The 23,396-nt window shown below is 41.5% G+C and overlaps 1 protein-coding gene across 1 annotated transcript in view; it reads left to right on the forward strand.

Annotated features, from left to right (window-relative positions):
• The window catches only part of LOC139376916 (dystonin), a 195,659-nt gene extending 174,025 nt beyond the window's left edge, over nt 1-21,634 (forward strand). Inside the window, exons 81-101 of the mRNA XM_071119911.1 lie at nt 1,010-1,165; nt 1,545-1,751; nt 2,316-2,435; nt 3,380-3,549; nt 3,779-3,938; nt 6,919-7,113; nt 7,393-7,521; nt 8,187-8,330; nt 9,791-9,979; nt 10,283-10,418; nt 10,622-10,782; nt 11,154-11,316; nt 13,682-13,836; nt 13,924-13,998; nt 14,135-14,152; nt 16,806-16,923; nt 17,275-17,391; nt 18,595-18,788; nt 19,181-19,291; nt 20,236-20,368; nt 20,503-21,634. Coding sequence (XP_070976012.1) covers nt 1,010-1,165; nt 1,545-1,751; nt 2,316-2,435; nt 3,380-3,549; nt 3,779-3,938; nt 6,919-7,113; nt 7,393-7,521; nt 8,187-8,330; nt 9,791-9,979; nt 10,283-10,418; nt 10,622-10,782; nt 11,154-11,316; nt 13,682-13,836; nt 13,924-13,998; nt 14,135-14,152; nt 16,806-16,923; nt 17,275-17,391; nt 18,595-18,788; nt 19,181-19,291; nt 20,236-20,368; nt 20,503-20,756 — 3,105 coding nt within the window. The 3' untranslated portion in view covers nt 20,757-21,634. The remainder of the gene's footprint in view (nt 1-1,009; nt 1,166-1,544; nt 1,752-2,315; nt 2,436-3,379; nt 3,550-3,778; nt 3,939-6,918; nt 7,114-7,392; nt 7,522-8,186; nt 8,331-9,790; nt 9,980-10,282; nt 10,419-10,621; nt 10,783-11,153; nt 11,317-13,681; nt 13,837-13,923; nt 13,999-14,134; nt 14,153-16,805; nt 16,924-17,274; nt 17,392-18,594; nt 18,789-19,180; nt 19,292-20,235; nt 20,369-20,502) is intronic.
• Nucleotides 21,635-23,396: the final 1,762 nt, after the last annotated feature.

Below are 23,396 nucleotides of genomic sequence, written 5' to 3' on the forward strand. Positions count from 1 at the left end.
GGATTACATTGGAAATGTTGATTTGACAGGACCTGGATGTTTGGGATGATTTGGGGTTCATTGTGCTCCGCCTGAAAAATGATCTAGAGAAAACCTGTCTAGAATGGATCACACCCAACAAAGTGGTCTGAACTTGTCTGATGATTCATAATGTTGAGGTTGGGACGGTACTGCTCAGCGCTGGTTCATCCCCTCCCACCCCCTGTACTATACATTATATGTTTCTAATCCACAAGTTATGAATGGTGAACAGCAGAGAGGGTTGGTAAGCACGTAAGCATGTAAGATGTGGTCACAGGTCTCTCTCTACTGGTTATTGCCTGAGTCATCAGCCATCAGTCATCATGGAACAAAGTCCTCTTGTATTCAGAGACACTCTAACCAACAGCTGATATGTTGAAATAGATGTAAAGGAAATGCTGGGGTTGGATGTGGTTTTGTTCCTAACTCAGTCAAGTCCCTTAATCAACTATGGTGTACTGTGCTGTATGTCATGAATACTGCACAACTTGAGAGAGGGACGACACTGTATACCAGAGACAGTACTTCTTGCCATTAGGCTTGGGATGGCTGTAATGTTATTACCCCATTGTTTATTGTGATGAGGATACAGCATTGGCTACTCACTTTAGCTTGCCTGACTGTAAGCAAAAAGGATCCCTGCTCTTGGACTAACAATCAAAAGGCTAATTGATGCTATTTTTATAACTGTAGAGGATGCATCGTTTTGATAGCTCATCCTCTTCCCTTCACCCTTGAAGTGTTCCAGAGATGCTGACTTCCTCTGTCTAAACAGAGGTCATGTTTGGATCAATTACAGTCATTACCTAATGTTGTGGCAACCAAACAGCCTGCATGTTTGTTTGGTGCATGTGTATGTGTGCGTGGGTAAGCATGTGTGTGTGTGTTTGTAGGTCTATCCGTTTGTGGGTGTGCACGTGTGTGAATATGTGTGTCAGTAGGAAGAGTGCAATGTTTCTCAAGTGTCTCTGTTGTCTCTGTGCTTCAGGTGAAACTGGAAGAGGCTTTGGCTCTGGCCACAGAGTTCCATAACTCTCTGCAGGACTTCATCAGCTGGTTGACCCAAGCTGAACAGACTCTCACTATGTCCTCTCCCGCCTCCGTCATCCTGGAAACCATCCTGTTTCAGATAGATGAGCACAAGGTATGTGACAGTTAACATGACATACATTTACATTTTTGATAGGTTTCTGATGATTCGTCATTTCAGTATTAGTCAACTGTCTAATAATGAACCTAAACGGCCTCCTATCCTGACTTACTTAGTATTAATGATGTCAGAAGCAAGAACAATTGATGGGCTTAGGTTCCATAGCCGAAACAGCTTGCAGTGCACGCAAGCCAACCACGACTCAACAATGCATTTGACTCTCATCCAGAACTCTGCTTATTAGTCACGTGAACATTCTGCTTGCCATTGGACATTCTAAACTAGTGCCTTAAACTGTACCCCAAAAATACCAACTCCACTGTGTAACACTATTGTAATATCTATCATGATCCTCTGATGTGTGTGTTGGCAGGTCTTTGTGACAGAGGTCAACTCCCACAGGCAGCAGATCATTGAGCTGGATAAGACAGGGACACACCTGAAGTACTTCAGCCAGAAGCAAGACGTGGTGCTGATCAAGAACCTGCTGATAAGTGTACAGGGCCGCTGGGAGAAGGTGGTGCAGAGGTCTGTGGAGAGGGGCCGTCTGCTGGACGACACCAGGAAGAGGGCCAAACAGGTACGACACACTGGGAACAGTTGGTACAGGATCACACAGTACATGACCTAAACTGGTGTGCTAGGAGTCAGCGGTCTGGCCACATTGAAGTATGATAGGAAATTGATGTAGGTTGAAAAAAGTAGGAGAGAGAGAGATTCATAGTTGAAGGAGAAAAAGAGAGAGGGTGAGAAAGAGGGAGTTACACAGGTGGACTGTAGTAGGTGTCACCATCCTTCCACGTAATTGGGCAATAGGCATCAATAGAAAAACAGAGAAGTGAGGTCACTAACGAAGTGTGAGGTCAAATACAGTACAGTACATTAAGGCTTTGCAGACAAAAGTTGCCTGGACAATGTGTTACAACTACTCTATGCTAGTTATTATCGTTGGAAAGCTGTGGTTAGGTATTACAGTGAGGTTTGTCTTACATGTTGATTCCAAAGGCCTCAGAGCCCTTTCATTAGTACGCACCCTTCACTTTTCTTGGCGCTGAACTGAGAATGTAGAATAATAATTCAAAGGAAATCATACATCACGGTGTGTGGTTTACTCAAACCTAATTTCCTACATCTCTCCCCCTAGTTCCACGAAACCTGGAACAAGCTGACAGAATGGTTGGATGATTCGGAGAAGGCTTTGGACTCTGAGCTGGAAATCGCCAACGATCCTGACAAGATCAAGACGCAGCTGGCCCAGCACAAGGTGACCGAACTAACTGAACCTCGTCGAATCCTTTTCTCATCCTTGGAGGAGAACAAGACGAAGGGTGACAATGAAAGAGTTGGCGAGACCCCTCCTATAGTGAGGCGTTTATGAAGGAGATCGTTTAGCAAAGCAAAAGATCTCCAGCAGGACTGTAGTCATTTATCAAAGCTGTTCTTTAAAACCACAGCTTTTTGGGGGGCTTTTTCTAGTGAGACTTCAGTTTGGGATTTATACATTATAGTATACAGTACACATTAGTGCCTTTAGTGTCAGAGACTAAGCTATCCAGTTGTTGTCCTTGCACTGTTGTGTGTGAGGATTGTTTGCTAATCCTACAATAATCCCTGGATGTACAGAATGTATTAGGGATGCCCTGATTTCAGAAACTTTTAATCCGTGTGGATGAAAGATGCTGGAAATTTGACCCCTTTTTTTTCAGCCACTACATGTCCTTTATTAACAACTAGGTCACAAATTAGAATCCATGACAGAATGTAGACGGTACACTCTTAGAAAGAAGTGTTCCAAAAGGTTTCCTCAGCTGTCCCCATACGAGAACCCTTTTTGGTTCCAGGTAGAACTCTTTTGGGTTCCACCTGGAAACAGGACCTTTTTGAAGGAATCTACAGATAAATCATACGTAGAGCCTCTGGATTTACTCAGCTGTAGTTTCTCAGTTGTGCTGTTGACGATTTGTCAATTACGTAACAAGACAGAAAGTGAGACCATGGTCAAATTGCTTAGGCTACTGTTCAATTATGGACATTTCACTGTTGGCTGTTCAGCTGTCTAGTCTAAAATCTACTTGTTTCTCTTTGCCAGACACACCGTATAAACCTTGAACGGCCTGAAGACGAGGCTAAAAACCAGCCACAGACTGACTTGGACAGCTTGAACTAGCTTAAATAATGACCATGTCTCTCCAACTTGGGTTCATGCAGGAGTTCCAGAAGGTGCTGGGGAGCAAGCACTCAGTGTATGACACCACCAGTCGTACTGGACGTGCCCTGAAGGATAAGACGTCACTGCAGGATGACAACCAGAAGCTGGACGACATGCTGAGTGAACTGAGGGACAAGTGGGACACTGTCTGTGGCAAGTCAGTCGAGAGGTAAGGGGACATGACCGGCACATTGCTGTGTAATGGACACACAATATGCATATTAATTATATATTTTACTGTCATCTAATCGTGATGATGATGGATACTGAAACTGTCGGCTTCGTGAATACTTTTGATTGACTCTGATTAAACTATAATTCTTCTTAATGCAGAATGCACCTGTAGCGTTTCTGCTGTCAATGGTCATTATGTATTTTCACTAATAATTATCTTTCAGGCAGAACAAACTGGAAGAGGCGTTGCTGTTCTCTGGTCAGTTTACTGATGCCCTGCAGGCCCTGATTGACTGGCTGTACAGAGTGGAGCCTCAGCTGGCCGAGGACCAGCCAGTACATGGAGATATAGACCTTGTGCTCAATCTCATCGACAGTCACAAGGTAAATAAAGGAAACATTTGTACAATAGATCTTCATTGTCCAGCCGCAGAGCAGTACCCTTGGAGCAGTTTGGTGGGGTTAAGTGCTTTGTTCAAGGGCACAATGGCAGTAGGTGCCACTTGCAGAATAGATCTGTTCAAACTCTGGGCCTAAGCACATTCATCTAACTTGATTCTAAAGCTGAAACATGTCCTATTTGTGCACCCTGTGATACTGTACTGCCTGTGGTTTTGCTGTTCTCATTGTTCAGCGTATTTCATTTTCTCATTCCTTCCGGTAATTAATACCCCCCCCCCCATAGCCGTTTGTCGGAAATAGAAATTGTGTTATGTGGCAAAACACTGTTTGAATTAGCAGAGAAGCAAGATTGCTGAGGTATAGTGAAATAAAGAGTGCCTGGCAGGATATCTGAGTCACTACACTGAGGTAGATCAACAGTCAGACCTTCAGTTCAGTCACCCTCCATATGGCCTTCAAAGGCATCCAGATGACTTCATGAGGGTGCAGAAGTCAACTGCTCCAATTGGAAGTGTTTTTGGCACAATGTTAGTGTGTAGCTGGATCGGTTTCAACCCTGTTGAACTGTATTATTCCAGGCTGCATCACATCCGGTCGTGATTGTGAGTCCCAAAGGGCGGCGCACAATTGGCCCAGCATCGTCGGGCCAAAATAATTTGTTCTTAACTGACTTGCCTAGTTAAATAAAGGTTCAATTTAAAAAATTAACAACAAAAAAATTTTATCCCTATTTTTCATAATCAGTGTTGATTTGGCCTAATTTGTTTTGGACCACAGCTTAGCTCTGAGGGTCATGGGGCTAGATGACTGTTTATAACCGGGTCTAATTTATCATGGCTACTAGGGATATTCTAGTAGAAGACATAAGCTGACGCACACCCAAAAATGTTTCGTAGAGGTGCTGACTAACAGAGAATAAACTATAAAAAGCAAGAAAGAAAGTCACACACTGTAATTATGCTTCCAAACATTTAATGGGTTAATCTGCAAGTGCCAAAACATTGGTTGCTAGACCCATTAAATGTTTGGGAGCATAATTAGTGTCTGACTTTCTTTATTTCTGTACGAGGGATATCATAGCAATAATGACTTGCGATGTGGGACTCTGCAAAGAGCAGCATATGGATAGATGGAGTTGGAGGTTATTGGGTGTGAGGGTGGGTGTGTTGATGTGTCTGTGTCTGTGTGTCTGTTTACACGTGTCTCTGCATCTGTGTGTAGTCTTGTATATGTATGTCTGTGTGTGTATAGTGTAGTATATGTCTAGTGTGGTGTAGTGTAGTATATGTCTGGTGCAGTGTAGTGTAGTATATGTCTGATGTGGTGTAGTATAGTATAAGGCTGGTGTAGTGTAGTATAGTATAAGGCTGGTGTAGTGCAGTATAGTATCTGTCTGGTGTAGTGTAGTATATGTCTGGTGTAGTGTAGTGTAGTATATGTCTGATGTGGTGTAGTATAGTATAAGGCTGGTGTAGTGCAGTATAGTATCTGTCTGGTGTAGTGTAGTATATGTCTTGTGTAGTATAGTGTAGTGTAGTATATGTCTGGTGCAGTGTAGTATATGTCTGGTGTAGTGTAGTGTAGTATATGTCTGATGTGGTGTAGTATAGTATAAGGCTGGTGTAGTGCATTATAGTATCTGTCTGGTGTAGTGTAGTATATGTATTGTGTAGTATAGTGTAGTGTAGTATATGTCTGGTGTAGTGTAATGTGGTATATGTCTGGTGTAGTGTAGTATTTGTCTGGTGTAGTGTAGTTTATTATATGGCTGGTGTAGTGTACTGTAGTGTATATCTGGTGTAGTGTAATGTAGTATATGGCTGGTGTAGTGTAGTATATGTCCGATGTAGTGTAGTATATGCATGGTGTAGTGTAGTACGGTATATGTCTGGTGTAGTGTAATACATGTCTGGTGTAGTGTAGTGTAGTTTATGGCTGGTGTAGTGTAGTATATGTCTGGTGTGGTGTAGTGTAGTGATGATTACTGTATATGTCTGGTGTAGTGTAGTATATGCCTGGTGTAGTGTAGTGTAGTATATGCCTGGTGTAGTGTAGTGTAGTAAATGCCTGGTGTAGTGTAGTATATGCCTGGTGTAGTGCAGTATATGCCTGGTGTAGTGTAGTATAGTATATGTCTGGTGTAGTGTAGTATCTGTTTGATGTAGTGTAGTTTGATGTAGTGTAGTTTTTGTGTAGTGTTGTACATATCTGGTGTAGTATATGTCTGGTGTAGTGTCGTGTAGTATATGTCTGGTGTAGTGTATGTCTGGTGTAGTGTAGTGTATGTCTGGTGTGGTGTAGTATATGCCTGGTGTAGTGTAGTGTATGTCTGGTGTAATGTAGTATATGTCTGGTCTAGTGTAGTATATGTCTGGTGTAGTGTAGTGTATGTCTGGTGTGGTGTAGTATATGCCTGGTGTAGTGTAGTATATGTCTGGTGTAGTGTAGTGTATGTCTGGTGTGGTGTAGTATATGCCTGGTGTAGTGTAGTATATGTCTGGTGTAGTGTCGTGTAGTATATGTCTGGTGTAGTGTCGTGTAGTATATGTCTGGTGTAGTGTCGTGTAGTATATGTCTGGTGTAGTGTCGTGTAGTATATGTCTGGTGTAGTGTCGTGTAGTATATGTCTGTGTGTAGTGTAGTATATGTCTGGTGTAGTGTAGTTTTGTATATGTTTGGTGTAGTGTTCTTTATGTCTGGTGTAGTGTCGTGTAGTATATGTCTGGTGTAGTGTAGTATATGTCTGGTGTAGTGTAGTTTATGTGTGGTGTAGTGTAGTATATGTCTGGTGTAGTGTTCTTTATGTCTGTGTGTAGTGTAGTATATGTCTGGTGTAGTGTAGTATATGTCTGGTGTAGAGTATTTTATGTCTGGTGTAGTGTAGTTTTGTATATGTTTGGTGTAGTGTTGTTTATGTCTGTGTGTAAGGTCTCACTAGTTCTCTCTTTGCTGTGTCTTCCAGGTGTTCCAGAAGGAGTTGGGTAAGCGGACGGGGAGCGTTGCTGCCCTGAAGCGTTCGGCTAAGGACCTGATTGAGAGCAGCCATGAAGACTCCTCCTGGGTCAAAGCTCAGATGCAGGAGCTGAGCGCTCGCTGGGAGACAGTTTGCGCTCGCTCAGTATCTAAACAGACCCGGCTGGAACAGGCACTGAGTCAGGTAGGACTCTTACTATGCCAAACCTCTCTTCATCACTCATTCAAAATGGTGGTGTTCCAAGACATATTTTTATGCAGTTTCACAGATGATCAGATCTCACAAAGCCCGAAAATCTGTTAAAACGTCTCAGAAACATCATTCATATGATCATAGCAATCGTTTGAGGAGTGTAGTGTGTCTGCAAAAAAGACGACGCCGTCTTTAGGACCTGGCTGAATGCTTAGAGGAATGCTTTGGGGGACTTGTGTGTTTATGAACCTCTCTTGCCCCTTGCTGCAGGCTGAGGAGTTCCACTCTACAGTCCATATGCTGCTGGAGTGGCTGGCCGAGGCCGAGCAGAGCCTGCGTTTCCATGGCACCCTGCCCGACGACGAGGAGGCCCTCGGGGCTCTTATCGAGCAGCATAAGGCAAGTGACCTTTAGCCTGGAACATTGTCATCCTATAGAACAACACAGTCTTTCCCCTGCAGATTATTTTCCAGGCAGGGCACAAAGGTCTCTAAAGCAAAATCCATAATATAGAATAAGTTCAATAGTTAAAATCACACCAAATGTGAAATGCAATATCTGGTCATAGGTGAAGTTGTTTTGGGCTGTTTAAAGGTTTGTATATACTGTAGGGGTGGGGCTTGCATGGAAACATTTTAATTGTAAAGCAAACTAGTACCTAGCTCAACCATATGGCAGTTAAGGCTGCTATTTGCAGAGACTGTGGGTATGTTTCATCATTCTTTTCTGATGAGGCTTTCTCATAATGTATTGTTGATGTTTAAAACACACTTCACTTTGACTGTCTCCACACGTCTGTCAAGCTCGCCAGTAAAAGTAGAAATGCCATAAATGGATTTTAGATCGTGGTTTGCTAGTCCGTGCCAACTACTTCACAATATTGAGTTTTTCTCAAACATGATCTCACTGGATCTAAAATAGTCTCCCCTGACTTCACATAGCATGACTTTCTTCATCTCCACTTGATCAGGTATTGACAGAGGAACAGAGAAATTACTTGTTGGCTGCTACGTTTTGCCGCAAACATTGCCGATTGCTAATGGAAACCAACGGTTCTCTTTCAGGAGTTCATGAAGAAACAGGAGGAGAAGAGAGTGGGCCTGAACAAAGCCACCAGTATGGGGGAGGCTATCTTGACCATCTGCCACCCAGACTCTATCACCACCATCAAACACTGGAACACCATCATTAAAGCCCGGTTCGAGGAGGTCAGTGAACACTTACATGCCAGTCTGCTGTGCGTCATACTGGAGGGTGACAGATCATAGGCCTATATCACGGCAAAGCAGTCTGCCAACTCCTTACATATCACTTGCATAACCTCAATGCTTGGCAGAATGTTTCATCACGTTTCTCAATCATACCGATACATTACTTTGTCTCTTGGCTGTAACTAACCATAGACAAAGTGGAATGTAGCCTTGAATGTAAATCTTGTTGTTGGGGGGTCAAAATAATACACTCTTAGAAAAAAGGTTTCCAAAAGGGTCCTTTGCGGAGGGATTGGGTTCTACCAAGAACCGTTTTCACCAGAAGAACCGTTTTTGAAAGAAATTGTTCTTAGATGATTGTTTGGAAGGCAAGAAGGATTCTTTGGAAGGTAGGAAGGGTTCTACATAGTACCCTTCTGAGTCTGAATAAGCTTTTCTATTGTATATTTTTCTCTTTCTTTTACATTGTGTCTGAGCATTAATGGTTACCTCAGTGTTTAAACTTTAACATCAGGAATTTGAGTAAACTGATCAATTTCAAAAGATACGTGTGAGAATGTTTTAAACTCTATATGGGTATATTTATGTATGTACTGTATCGGACTGGGTTAAATGTGGAAGACACATTTCGGTTGAATGCATTCAGTTTCGCAACTGACTAGATATCCCCTTTCCCTTCCCTATCTGGTATTTCCTAGTGTTGATTTTTCATTTTCACTCTGTTTGGAGTAAAACACTAAAAACCACACCCATCATTATCATATTTCCCAGCATGCTCTATTGCAGAATTATTTTCAGAATTGTTTGTTTCAATGTCTGTGTTTTTGCAAATACATTGATTGGTTGATTTATCTTGTGTTACACAAAAATACATATCATACATTTGTATAAACTAATCCAATCTGTTAGTAGTTATACTTATTGCACCCATTACTGAGATTGTTGTCCTAGTTTAAATATTTTAGATAGTTCCATTAATCAGTATTCCCTATCCTGGCAGTCATTCTGGATATCCTCACTCTGGCAGTAGGAATTTTGCATCACTTAGAATCCTTCATAGAGGGTTATAGGAAGAACAGGGTTCTTGATAGAACCCTTCATAGAGGGTTCTAGGCTGTACCTACCCTTCATAGAGTGTTCTATGTAGAACTATTTTACAGGGGGTTCTGTTAAGAACCCTACATAGGGGGTGCTAGGTAGAACCCTCTGCAAAGGGCACCAAAAAGGGTTCCCCTATGTGGACAAACCACAGGGGTTAGCACTAGGTTGTTCCAATGTCTCAGTGGGTTTGAGCATGGTGCTGGCAACACTGGAGTTGTGGTCTTGAATCAGCATGGACCACATATTACTGAACATGTATCACTTTCAACTGTGAATCGCTTTGGATAAAAGCATCTGCTAAATGACCAGATGTAGTAGGCCTATTAAATGTATTATTCATGTTTCGTCCATGTTAGGTCCAGGCGTGGGCGCGACAGCACCAGCAACGCCTGGCCATGGCCCTTGGTGATCTGCTGGCCACTAAGGAGCTGCTGGAGGGTCTTTTGGGCTGGCTGCAGTGGGCTGAGACCACACTCAATGACAAGGACAAGGAGGTCATCCCTCAAGAGATAGACGAGGTCAAAGCCCTCATCGCTGAACACCAGGTAGCGTATGACCAGGAGCTTGACAGTGTCATCCTTCTTTATTAAAGGATGTTAAGGGTTTGGTGTATTACTTGGTGCTTGGTTGACCAAACATTCTCCACTGCATGCAATATCAATGCTGTTCACTACATGGCTAGTAGTACTAGAAATGTTAATACAAGATGCTATTGTAGGTAGAGTAGCTCACTATGTCTAATAACATGAGTTACTGTATGTGTACTCTGCATGCAGTACATTACCTTTGAAGTGAGTACAGTATACAGTACACACTGAAAAATATGTTTTTTCTGGGTGGCAATGCAGACATTCATGGAGGAAATGACCCGGAAGCAACCAGATGTTGACAAGGTCACGAAGACACACAAGAGAAAGGCTGTGGTCGGGAGCGAGCCTGCCAACCAGTCCCATATCCCTGTCCTGGAGAAAGGAAGAGGTGGAAGTATGTACCCCCACCAGGACCCCCTTAAAGGCCCTGAACTCAGCCATCTGGCCCAGCTCTGTGGCACTGCCTTCACCCTGACACATTATCCTCATACATTACCTCCTATTCTCTCTGTGTGTTATGTCCCCCAAATTATATCATTCCTGTTATTTTTGGTATGGAACCAAAGTTATACTAAACAGGTTGTTTTTCACCTACAGGAAAGCGTTCTCCCACACAAGCCATGTACCCATCTTCACAGCCTCCCATAGAGACCAAGAACCCCAGGGTCAACCTGTTGGTCAGCAAGTGGCAGCAGGTGTGGCTACTGGCCCTGGACAGGAGGAGGAAACTCAACGATGCCATGGACAGACTTGAGGAGGTACATCATTTAAACCTCTGTTAGCTTATGAAAAATGTCCTGGAATGTTTCAATATTCTATTCATGTCATGTATAAAGTGTTATGTATTTTAAAAGAGTGTTTTGCAATTATTAGTAATGTAAATTCTGCATTTCTTCAGTTTGATCTGTGAGCAAGAATAAAAAACTCAAAAACAATCATGTTAATGACTTTATTTGCTTCATGGAGACATTCAGGAATTACATTTTAGAGATGTTGAAAATAATATGGCAGGCCATCACCAAAGTATTACGCCAATAAGCTAGCTAGCTTGTTAATGTCCGTACCATCACTATGCTCAATACAATGTATATCATGGTGTATAATGTATAGTGCCCTTATTTTCTTTCAGCTGAAGGAATTTGCCAACTTCGACTTTGATGTGTGGCGAAAGCGCTACATGCGATGGATGAACCATAAGAAGTCGCGTGTCATGGACTTCTTCAGACGCATTGACAAGGACCAGGATGGAAAGGTCACCAGACAGGAATTCATAGAAGGCATCCTCTCCTCCAGTAAGTCATAGTTCTGTTAAAGACCTATAACCTCTTCACATTACCAGGATAGTAGGATCAGTAGTGTATAGAGTCAATTCTATTGACTTACAGGTGTAGGATCTTAATTTGACCCGTTTCTCACAGCAGGTAAATAATCCTGCAGCATCAGGAAATTTGAATTATTGTGTTGATTATAATTAATGCAAAGAACAGAAATAGAACAGCACTCCGGTAAATAAACTTAAATTGACATATTTTTTTTGCCGCACAAACTTTTGGGGTATGAGCCCTTCTTCAGCGAGCAAGGCAATGGCAATCAACGTCAGAACATAAAGACCTCACAGGCGGGCATAATTATAAATTCCCAGTCAGTATTGGCCCAATCAAGAGATCCCAGCAGAGGGAGCTGTGGGGGAAACATGAAAATCAAATAAAGATAGACACACATTTCAAATACATTGTGATGTCATTACCTAAAAGCCTTTTTAAACCTTGATTACACTCTGTTTGCATTTCCCGTTGTGCAGGAGGTTTCCTGCAACAACGGGGGTTAAATTAAGATCCTATATCTATGTACGCTTCCCATTACAGAGCCATGCCAAGCTGAGACGTACTGGGCTGGCCTGTTTACACTTTAACCATAGATGTTGTAACTACAGTGCCTTCAGAAAGTATTCACACCCTTTGACTTTTTCTAGATTCAGTTTCAGCCTGAATTAAACATTTATACAATTTAGATTTTGTGTTGCAGGCCTACACACAATACCCCATAATGTCACAGTGGAATTGTGTTTTTAGACATTTTTACAAATAAATTAAACATTTTAAGCTGAAATTAGTTGATAAGTATTCAACCCGTTTGTTATGGCAAGCCTAAATAAGTTCAGGAGTAAAAATGTGCTTAACTAGTCACATAATAAGTTGAGTGGACTCACTCTGTGTACAGTAATAGTGTTTAACATGATTTTTGAATGACTACCTCATCTCTGTACTCCACACACACAATTATCTGTAACATCCCTCAGTTGAGCAGTGCATTTCAAACACAGATTCAACCACAAAGACCAGGGAGGTTTTCCAATGCCTTGCAAAGAAGGGCACCTATTGGTAGATGGGTAAAAAATAACAAATCTATCTCTTTGAGCATGGTGAATTTATTAATTTCCCTTTGGATGGTGTATCAATACACCCAGTCATTACAAAGACACAGGCGTCCTTCCTATCTCAGTTGCAGAAGAGGAAGGAAACCGCTCAGGGATTTCACCATGAGGCCAATGATGAATTTAAAATAGTTAAACAGTTGCATAATTGCTGTGATAGGAGAAAACTGAGGATGGATGAACAATATTATAGATAATCCACAATACTAACGAGTGATGAGCGATTTACCGGAATTTCTATAATTGTTCTAGTTTTAAAACAACTAATTGACTGACGTCGGTTCAATTATTTGAATTCCATTTAGTTCAGTTTTTTTTCGGGGGTGCTCAAATTGCAGTTTCTGTAGTGATAAATCAGATCAAGCCTGAACTGCGCTGTGTAGTAGGGAGTTGCAGTTTCCAATGGCCAATATTCTACATATTGTAGTGTAGTGCAGAAAATGTGGTAATGACCATAATGCATTGCGCCCTTGCATAAACTTGTATTGTGTGTAGATGGGTGAGAAAAAAAGCTATTTATTCTGGTTTCTATATTCAGGCTGTGGAATAAGTCAAGGGGTATGAATACGTTCTGATGGTACTGTATGCTAGAAAGAACAATGTGATAAGAAAATATCAGAGCCAGCACAGTACAGTTCAGGGCCTATATTCACAAAATCTTCTTAAGAAGAAATGTCTTCTTCACTGCCATTTTTTCCTTAACTATAGATAAAGTTAAGCAAAGTTACCATTCCTCACAAAGGTTCTTGGAAATGTTCTTGCGCTATTTCTTATGTTTCTCCGTAAGCAAAAAGTTAAGAAGAAATAAGATTCTTGGAAATGTTCTTAATTCCAAGATAGCTAAGCCCTTGTCTTAAACTTAGGGCAGTGAGAGAAAAAGAAAATTAAAGCAATTGAACATTTATTGATTATTTTAAACCCAAGAACATGTTTTAAAACAGTAATCTCAGTATGAAATATGCTAAAAGTATTGTCATTGCTAGCTGGATAGCTAGCTAAAACGGTTGCCTAGCAACAAACATCTTAAGAAGATTTGTAAGAAGATATTTGAGAAGTTCATAATAAAATCATTAAATCTTAAGATATTGTTGAGGAATTGCACTTATGAATCTTCTTAAGTTTTTGCGTAAGAAGTGTTTTGTGATCAGTACACTAGTGTACTGGAGTGTCAAGTGTCCAATAAATCAGAGAATTCTTACGGCTGTTTTTTATTTATGTCCCAGAATTCCCCACCAGTCGGCTGGAGATGAGTGCGGTGGCAGACATATTTGACCGGGATGGTGACGGCTATATTGACTACTATGAGTTTGTGGCTGCCCTTCACCCCAACAAAGAGGCATACAAACCCCTCACAGATGCAGACAAAATTGAAGATGAGGTACTACATGTGTTGTAACTCAGACAATATGTACAGTATTACCTGTCTTCATTGTAAAACATGTCTAAATAATGTCATTCTTTATAGGTTACACGCCAAGTGGCAAAATGCAAGTGTCCTAAACGATTCCAAGTTGAGCAAATTGGTGCCAACAAATACAGGGTAAGAGGATTTTTCTAGCACCAACACATGACCTTCACTGTTACATAATGTCCTATCCGATTTGTATGGTTTATAGTGAAACGTTTGCTCTCTGAGAAACTAATGTGAATCTTTTCATTGTTCCTCCCATGCCCAGTTCTACCTTGGAAATCAGGTACGTATTTTTGTTGTCTGTTATGTGGTGCTGTGCCCTAATCAACCCCTCCTATCCTTTTTGTTGGCCATGTTTCTTTTCCAATTAACATTAACATTTTGCCAAGAGTCTTCCATAATGTCATCAGAATGGAACTCAGAAGTTGCTTCAGCAGACAGCAATAATGCTTTCAGACCTTTGCAGTCACTCGATCCTGAAAAGGCCAACTTTTGTTTAGTTGTTAATTAGTCTATGATAATAACATTAACTGTGTGCGTAGTTCCACTGGCATAAGTAGTTGGGATATGGGATATAGGTCTGGCTGGCGTAGGAAAGCAGCTTGTAACTATGAGTGGTGCAGCGGAGGACCATTGACATAGTAGTAGCCTGCTAGGAAGGACTGTGGAATGAAATAACCCCCCTTTGGGTCATGCCAAGAATGAAATGGCCACAGAGTCAGAAACGCACCTTTGTAAATGTAACCTGCGCTGGTTGATTGTGCAGGTAAACCTAGTGGCAGTAACATTCTTATTTAGATAGGTAGGAAATAAGATCGACCTTATCATCATTACTAAAGAGCATTTAAAGCAGTCAAGTGTTATAATGCTTTGAAGTAAAATTCAAGCTGATTCAATTATTTCCTCTTATTCCTTGATGCTTTTGCATTTCAAATAAGAAAGAATAGGTTTTCTAGCCCAACACTATTCCACACAAATCTTCTTATCTCTCTGTGTGCATTAATTTAACCCTTGGCCAGTTTGGGATTTATAATTATTTGAATGTGTGCTTGTCTGTTGCTTCTCTTTTATTTCCTGGAAATGAATTGTCTAAATAATGGCTGACATGTCTTTGTGTGACAGCATTCAAAGCTGGCTAAACGCCTTTCCATTGTTAGGGTTTTACCCTGCTTGTTTTTATTTATTCAGTTCTAATGTGCAAAGAAATGCATGTTGCAATACTACATAACTCATATAAAATTCATGGGCCATATGAATGTAAAACGATGATGGGTGTTGCTGAGGAGAATTACTATATAGGGGGAAACATATACACTGTACATATATATTTTGTGTGTCTTCTGCACCAGTTTGTATTAATTTATTACTCAAAATCAACTGAAACAATTCTTTTGACAGTTTGGTCTGGTTCACTGCTTACATGACGATGAGATTATAACAAGCAGGGACAGTCAAAATCTAACACCCCACCTACACGTTGCGGTTTTGGAAAGCTGTATTCTGGTAAATGGCCATTCTTCTCGTGACTATTCTTCAGATCATTCAAATCATCACCTTTACTGTACTCAATCACACAATTCACCAGTGGCATTCAATCATTCTGGGAATCACAGTTTGATGAATTCAAGTGACAATAGGCACCTAACTGCAGACTCATCAGTGTGTGGTCATGTCTGATTGTTACACCGTGGTTGACTAGAGAGAGACTATTAAATGCCATCCCCCATGTTGTCCCTCAGTGTCCCATTGAAGCATTGGTTCCTGCATCAATGTCAATGCATCCTCTATGACTATGGTGGTTTGTACTGTACTGATAGAAAGTGCTGTTGGTTTATTTTTCTCCGTTACTTTTATTTGCTATGACGTGATAATGTTTGATGGAAAGCATGAGGCCGTGATTGTTGTGTTGTCAAATCTGCTAACCCCATGGCCATATCCAACTGGGTGACCTCACCTCATGACGCTTGGCTGTTTGTTCACCCTCCATGTCAGGCTTGTTTGAAAGCTTTGCAAGATACATGCAAATATCCCATAGTATTCAGGACTAAAAATGCGTCCCTAATAAAGGTAAGGATAAACCACAACACTATAGTGCACCCTAGTGGTGGAAGATCCTCTCTTCTGCCTAATGGTCTTTATATGATAAAGCCTGTTACAGGAATTCCCAGGTGAAAATTAGACAAAATAATGAGAAAACATTCCAATATTAGAGATTAATACAAATATTGCAACCCTTTGTAACAAATTATTCACTTACTAATGATTTACTTCAAACTTAATCATAAGGGATACATAACATTGTCATAACATTGATATTAACAACAGATGCCCTAGCCAGTCATGTCTAGATGCCAGTTGTTATATCATGATTATGACAGATGTATGTAGGCTACGATAAGCCTGTTGACAGGGGGTATGAAGTAAAGTGTTACCCATTTCACCTCAATTACAAATCAATGTATCACAAGTTCACAAGTCACAAACCAATCCTACCTTGTTGACAATGATGAATGCACTAATACAATCCGAGAAGGTAGAACCAGTTGGATTGACCCTTTCATTTGTGTCTTTGAGAATGAAACCTTGATGTTATTGCTTTGTGTCTTAATCAATGGGCTCGGCTGACCAACAAAAAATAGAAACCAGACAGAAAACATAAGACAGATGATGTCACCTCTCATCTAGTGATTAAGTGAAATCCATTTTAGTGAAATCATATTTCATATTTATAACTAATCGTTGTACTCTACAGTCAGAACATGCAATGTAATCAGGCACAAACTCCTAGAAGGAGAATCTTCCTCCTAACACATTATAGCATCTGCTGGTTTCTGGTGTTGCACAGCTTCAAGTCTTGTCCAGTGTTGTTGATGCAGAGTAGTGCTCAGTGACTCCCGGCCTCACCTTCCTCTCTGTCCTCCCTCCTCCCTCTGCAGTTCGGAGACTCCCAGCAGCTGCGTCTGGTACGGATCCTACGAAGTACTGTGATGGTGCGCGTGGGTGGAGGCTGGATGGCTCTGGATGAGTTCCTGGTAAAGAACGATCCGTGTCGAGGTAAGATACCAGGCAGAACACTGGAGGGGAACATTTTATAAAATGCAATTCATTGTAATGAAGGCAGATTACTGGATTCGGTATCTCTCGTGTGTCACTTCTGTTTTAATCGTCTACTTTTAGATAACTGTGCTACTGGTGATTTACTATTTATTTCCATGGATTTTGATGTGATATTATGAATGCTTGTTGTCCTCTGCCTGCCAGGTTTCTCTATTTCTATGTTGTCCTCTGCCTGTCAGGTTTCTCTAGTTCTATGTTGTCCTCTGCCTGTCAGGTTTCTCTATTTCTATGTATTTCTATGTTCCTGCTAAAAATTCCTTCCTACTGCTCCTACTCCTTCCTTTCCAGTTCATCACCACGGGAGTAAAATGTTGCGCTCGGAATCAAACTCTTCAATTACTCAGTCTCCTATAGGTTGGCAACAAATCTCACACTTTCTCACCTTGCTCCATGAACCCCCTAGTGGTATGTTTCTGCATCACTGTGTGTTCGGGTGTTAGTGTGGGTGTGTGTACATTATGGGTGTGTTGTAGTGCTCCTCGTGAATGGCGTTCCCATAAAGTGACTCCACTCACACTCGCCTGTCATCCAGCAGTCTGTGGGTCTTCATGCATGCTGTAGTTATCGCTGATTCACATCATCTCCTTCTGAAGTGCTTCTTACTTACTGACCTCCAGGCCAACAGCGGCTCTCTCTGTCTCTCTTTCGCTCTCTGGTTCTCTCTTTCTTTCTTTCTCTCTCTCTCTCTCTCTCTCTCTCTCTCTCTCTCTCTGGTTCTCTCTCTCTCTCTCTCTCTCTCTCTGGTTCTCTCTCTCTTTGTTTCTCTCTCTCTCTCTCTCTCTTTGTTTCTCTCTCTCTTTGTTTCTCTCTCTCTCTCTCTTTGGTTCTCTCTCTCTCTCTCTCTCTCTCTCTCTCTCTCTCTTTGTTTCTCTCTCTCTCTCTTTGGTTCTCTCTCTCTCTCTCTCTCTCTCTCTCTCTCTCTCTCTCTCTCTCTCTCTCTCTCTCTCAGCATGTAGCACCCAGTGGCTCTGTGCACCTTTTCTTTTGCAATTCCGTTTTCAAGTTTGTGTTGACAATCACTGTAACAGTAATTGACTGTTTTTCCACCTAAGGGCTAGGGGGGGGGGGGGGGGGTACTAATTTATTTATGGCTGATGTTCTAAGCCACTGGAATCCATCATACTTTTTTTTGTGATGACCAGAGATTATTCTACCCTGATAGAGATGAGTTGGGGGAAAAGTCAGCTATTATACCTTTCTTTGGTTTTGTTTCAGGAGGTTGGGGTGACAGGGACTGTCTTTGTAGATTTGTATGTGCTGAGTCAATCCGTTAGATTAAGTTCATATGATTCTCTATTGGTTGAAGGAATCACTATACTTACTTTAATGGGCCATATGCTTTCAGTGAGTTTGCTGGTGTGGCTAAGTGATGTGAAACTGCATGTCCTTCATTTACAATCTGTTATTTGCACAATAGTCCAAACACAAATAGTGTAGAGAACAACTTGTATTCATTTCAATTGGTCTGCTTTTTCCAAAAGCAGGTACTCATCATCCATTGACTCACTCCACTGAAATGAATTAGGTTCACCTAGTCAATCAGTCATACACCAACGAACATGCATATGCCTCATGTCTTACTGTATGCTGTCATATTTTACCCCCCAGCCAAAGGAAGGACAAACATGGAGCTGCGAGAAAAGTTCATTCTCCCAGAAGGCACAACTCAGGTGATGGCCAGCTTCCGGTATAGAGGTCGTAGGTCGCGGCCGTCGTCACGAGCTGCCTCTCCCAACCGGTCAAACTCTAACCATAGCTGTCCAGCCCAGCATAATAACCCAGCCTTGACCAGCACACCCAAGGTAAGAGACGTCCACGTTCTGGATGCCTCATCTTTTGACTACATACTTCTTCCTCTTCTTCTACAGCAAATACATTTAATAACTTGACTGACAACAGAGCAAAATTGCATAATGACTTGTGGTTGATGACCTTAGGAAGCTAGTTGTATTTGAAACATTTCTAGAGAAATAGTGTGTGTCGGTTTGTCTGCCATTCCCCACATGCTTCCAACCATATCTACAGTATGTTTAAAATAAATCATTTTCCTTTTTTCATGTTTTTTTTTGTAGTTTGATAATTCCTTTGTTTTGTCATATCATAACTATTATTTTAGTCTACCTCTGCTCTTTTTTGTTGATTTCTCCATCTGAATCCCTGTGTTTGTGTGTTTGATTTGCCATTATTCCCTCAGACTCCCCAACACATAACCCGCAATTATGATAAGCCCTGGCTGACAAACAGCAAACCCTCCAGTCCTCTAAAATCATCAGACTCCTTTGAGAGCCAAGGTTCATCCTCCGAGGTATAGTGACTCAACAGGGTCTGGAACGCTCCAGAGCTCTGAACCTAACAACTACTACCTCTTACTATACACTTTTATAAAAAAGCGTTCCAATAGAGTTCTTCGGCTGAGTCCTTTTTGGTTCCAGGTAGAACCCTTTTGGGTTCCGTGTAGAATCCTCTGTGGAAAGGGTTCTACATGGAACCCAAAACATTTATACCTGGAACAAAAAAGGATTCTTCAAAGGGTTCTCCTAAGGAGAGCCAAATAACCCTTTTAGGTTCTAGAGCGGACCTTTAAATAGCCCTACCCCTTCCCCTTGGCCCTAACTGCACAATATTTGAGGAGCTAAATGATCTCTGCATATGTAGAAATAGTGGAGTGGTGGAACTTCCACCATATTTGCTTAAACCTTACAGAAGTGTTAGGGACAAGGGATGGTGTAGAGAGCAAATTGTGATTGGAGAGAGCACATAAGCTGTTTATTCGTTTTTCTATTAGATTCCGATTTCAGTTGGGTTTTTAGTTAGGATGCTTTAAAGTACTGACAGGTGATTGTGGTGGAACATGAGTCATTCTCTCTGTTGACTGTAAAAAAAAAACACAGTCTATTTCCTTCTCGAACTAACTCAAACTAAGAAGTGAACTGCTGTTCTGTGTTGCATGTTCAACTGTTTATCTGTTAATCCGCTGTAACGGTTTAGGTTGTTACGGAAACATCAAACATTTCATGTAACTTTTCATTCAACAAAATAACTCTTACATTGGAAGTTTCTGGGATTTCATCCGATTTCATCAGAATACCACGTTGCATAGCATGCTAGTTAGAGGATTATTACCAATGTTAATAAGAGTCAATGTACTATAGTAGATAATCAATTTAACTACAACATACAGTATTGTCTTGTTCTATGATTTCCCATTGTGTAGCTTTTAGTTGCCAACAAATGCTCTGTCTTTTCTAGAGCATCCCGATACAGGGAAGCAAACTGCGGCTCCCTGGATACTTGTCAGGAAAAGGGTTCCAGTCGGGAGAAGAGCAGGGAACCCTGATCAATGCTGCTGTGATGAAAGCACGGGGGCAGGCAATAGGCTTTGGTGAGGAGAGAATTATTTTGAAAAAGCAGTGACTGCTTTCTAACTGCTAAACGCCTTTGCTTTTTGGCTCTGCTGTCAGAGTTGCCAGTTGCTGTAACCAGACAATAAGCGTACCGGAATCTTTTGTTCCCCAGAATCGAGAAGACCCGGCAGCCGACCTGGAAGTAAAGCAGGTAGCCGAGGCAGCAGCCGGAGAGGAAGCGATGCTTCAGACTTCGACATCTCCGATATCGCATCGGTGTGCTCCGAAACGTCAGAGATGGTGGGTGACACCAGTCGGGCCACACCCCGCTCATCGTCACGTCAACACGGAGGCAAACCCTCCAAAATCCCCACTCCTCAAAGGAGGTTGACCCCCAGCAAACTGGCCAAGACCTCCAAGAGATAGTCATTGGCCTTGAGACAACTATGGGAGCCCCGTTGGCCCAAAGTGGCCCTCCTGGTTCCACAAGACATATGGAGACTGGAGACACTAGAACTGACACAAGAGACTGGTGTATGTGTTAATTATTTAAAGTGTTGCGAAGATGTTAAATATTCTGTTGAGAGAAAAAATGGTTTAATATTAAGTGTGAATGGAATGTCAATGGCCTTGTGTATTTGTGTATTTGTCTTAATGTATTTTATTTTATGTGAATAATGTCAAATTATTATGATCATTTTATTTTATTGACGCTAAAACCTGAAGAGGTACAAAAAACTGAAAGAGAAAAAAAAACATGGAAAAGACTACATTGTATGGTCGTTCTAACACTTTTACACACTAATGAATGGTAACGCACAGCATTGTGCTCTGAGAGAGATACTGAATGTACTGTCATTTCTGTATGCTGACATGCGTGTGGCAAACGGTGTATCGCGCTACTCTGTGGGACACCAATGATCTATTATCTATTTAAAGTGCAATGATGTACTGCCAAAATATGCATTTAAAGGGCAATACAATATACGTGTAGCCTACCACATAGTAAACGCTGCAAATAATGATGTTCTGACAGAGAAGACTGTTGAAGGCAAGTTCACGCAGAAACCCCTCAATCTCCAGGCTTTAAAATACTTCAACTTTCCTTAGCACCTGCAGTTTTGTTTGGTCAACTTACAGCGATGTGTGCCATTTTACCTTGAAGAGGGGCCTCCCGGCGCCCTGAGTAGACATTCTTTAGTGCATCATCATGTCAGTGTATGGTTCATTTAGCTGGAGTGGAAAGGAGTACTGTAACTTTTTTGTAATAAATTTGCTTGCAGAAAGCTACCATGGGATACTGAGATGGCTCACACAGATGTCTGTTTCTTTAAATATTATGTTAGAAATTATTATTACAGTATCATATATTATTTCTGTAGAATGACCCGATAGGATGCAGCGGAGAGACAAAGAGACAAAAGGAATCTCGCATCGTATGGAATGGTCAACTTTACCTGATATACAGTTCATTTCAGAAAGTATTCAGACCCCTTCCATTTTTCTACATTTTGTTATGTTACAGCCTTGTTCTAAAATTGATTAAGTAAAAAAAACACACATAATACCTCATAATGACAAAGAGAAAAAAAAATGTTTGTGAATATTTTGAGTTTCTGATAAAAATCTGAAATACTTTATTTACATTGGTATTCAGAACCTTTGCTATGAAACTCGAAATTGAGCTCAGGTGCATCCTGTTTCCATTGATCACCCTTGAGATGTTTCTACAACTTGATTGGAGTCCACCTGTGGTTAATTCAATTGATTGGACATGATTTGGAAAGGCACACATCTGTCTATATAAGGTCTCACAGTTGACAGTGCATGTCAGAGCAAAAACCAAGCCATGAGGTCGAAAGAATTGACCGTAGAGCGCAGAGACAGGATTGTATTGAGGCACAGATTTGGGGAAGGGTACTGTCACGGCTGTCGTCTGGAGATAGAGAGGAGGACCAAGATGCGGTGTGGTAAGTGTTCGTCATTTTAGTGGAAAAAACGGAACACTACAAAACAACAAAGTGACAACCGTGACGCTAATCAAAACACTGTGCTCACAAGCAACATAACATAGACAATCACCCACAACCGTGACGCTAATGAAACACTGTGCTAACAAGCAACGTAACATAGACAATCACCCACAACCCACAATGACAAAACAGGCTACCTAAATATGGTTCCCAATCAGAAACAATGACTAACACCTGCCTCTGATTGAGAACCATATCAGGCCAAACACAGAAACAGACAAACTAGACATACAACATAGAATGCCCACTCAGATCACACTCTGACCAAACAAAACATATAACCAACCATACAAAGCAAACTATGGTCAGGGCGTGACCGGTACCAAAACATTTATCCAGCATTGAAGGTCCCCAAGAACACAGTTGCCTCCATCATTCTAAAATGGAAGAAGTTTGGAAGCACCATTCAGGCCTTTATGGTAGAATGGCCAGATTGCCACACCTCAGTAAAAGGCACATGACAGCCTGCTTAGAGTTTGCCAAAAGGCACCTAAAGGACTCTCAGATGATGAGAAACAAGATTCTCTGGTCTGATGAAATCAAGATTGAAGTCTTTGGCCTGAATGCCAAGCGTCACGTCTGTAGGAAACCTGGCACCATTCCTACAGTGAAGCATGGTGGTGGCAGCATCATGCTGTAGGGATGTTTTTTAGTGGCAGGGACTGGGAGACATGTCAGGATCGAGGGAAAGATGAATGGAGCAAAGTACAGAGAGATCCTTGATGAAAACCTGCTCCAGAGCACTCAGGATCTCTGACCGGGGCGAAGGTTCAAATTCCAACAGGACAACAACCCTAAGCGCATAGCCAAGGCAACGCAGGAGTGGCTGCTGTACAAGTCTCTGAATGTCCTTGAGTGGCCCAGCCAGAGCCCGAACTTAAACCCGATCGAACAATTCTGGAGAGACCTCTAAATAGCTTTGCAGTGATGCTCCACATCCAACCTGACTGAGCTTGGGAGGATCTACATAGAATAATGGGAGAAACTCCCCAAATACATGTGTGCCAAGCTTGTAGCGTCATAGCCAAGAAGA

The sequence above is a fragment of the Oncorhynchus clarkii genome, chromosome 20 (assembly GCF_045791955.1).
Source record: "Oncorhynchus clarkii lewisi isolate Uvic-CL-2024 chromosome 20, UVic_Ocla_1.0, whole genome shotgun sequence".
NCBI lineage: Eukaryota > Metazoa > Chordata > Actinopteri > Salmoniformes > Salmonidae > Oncorhynchus > Oncorhynchus clarkii.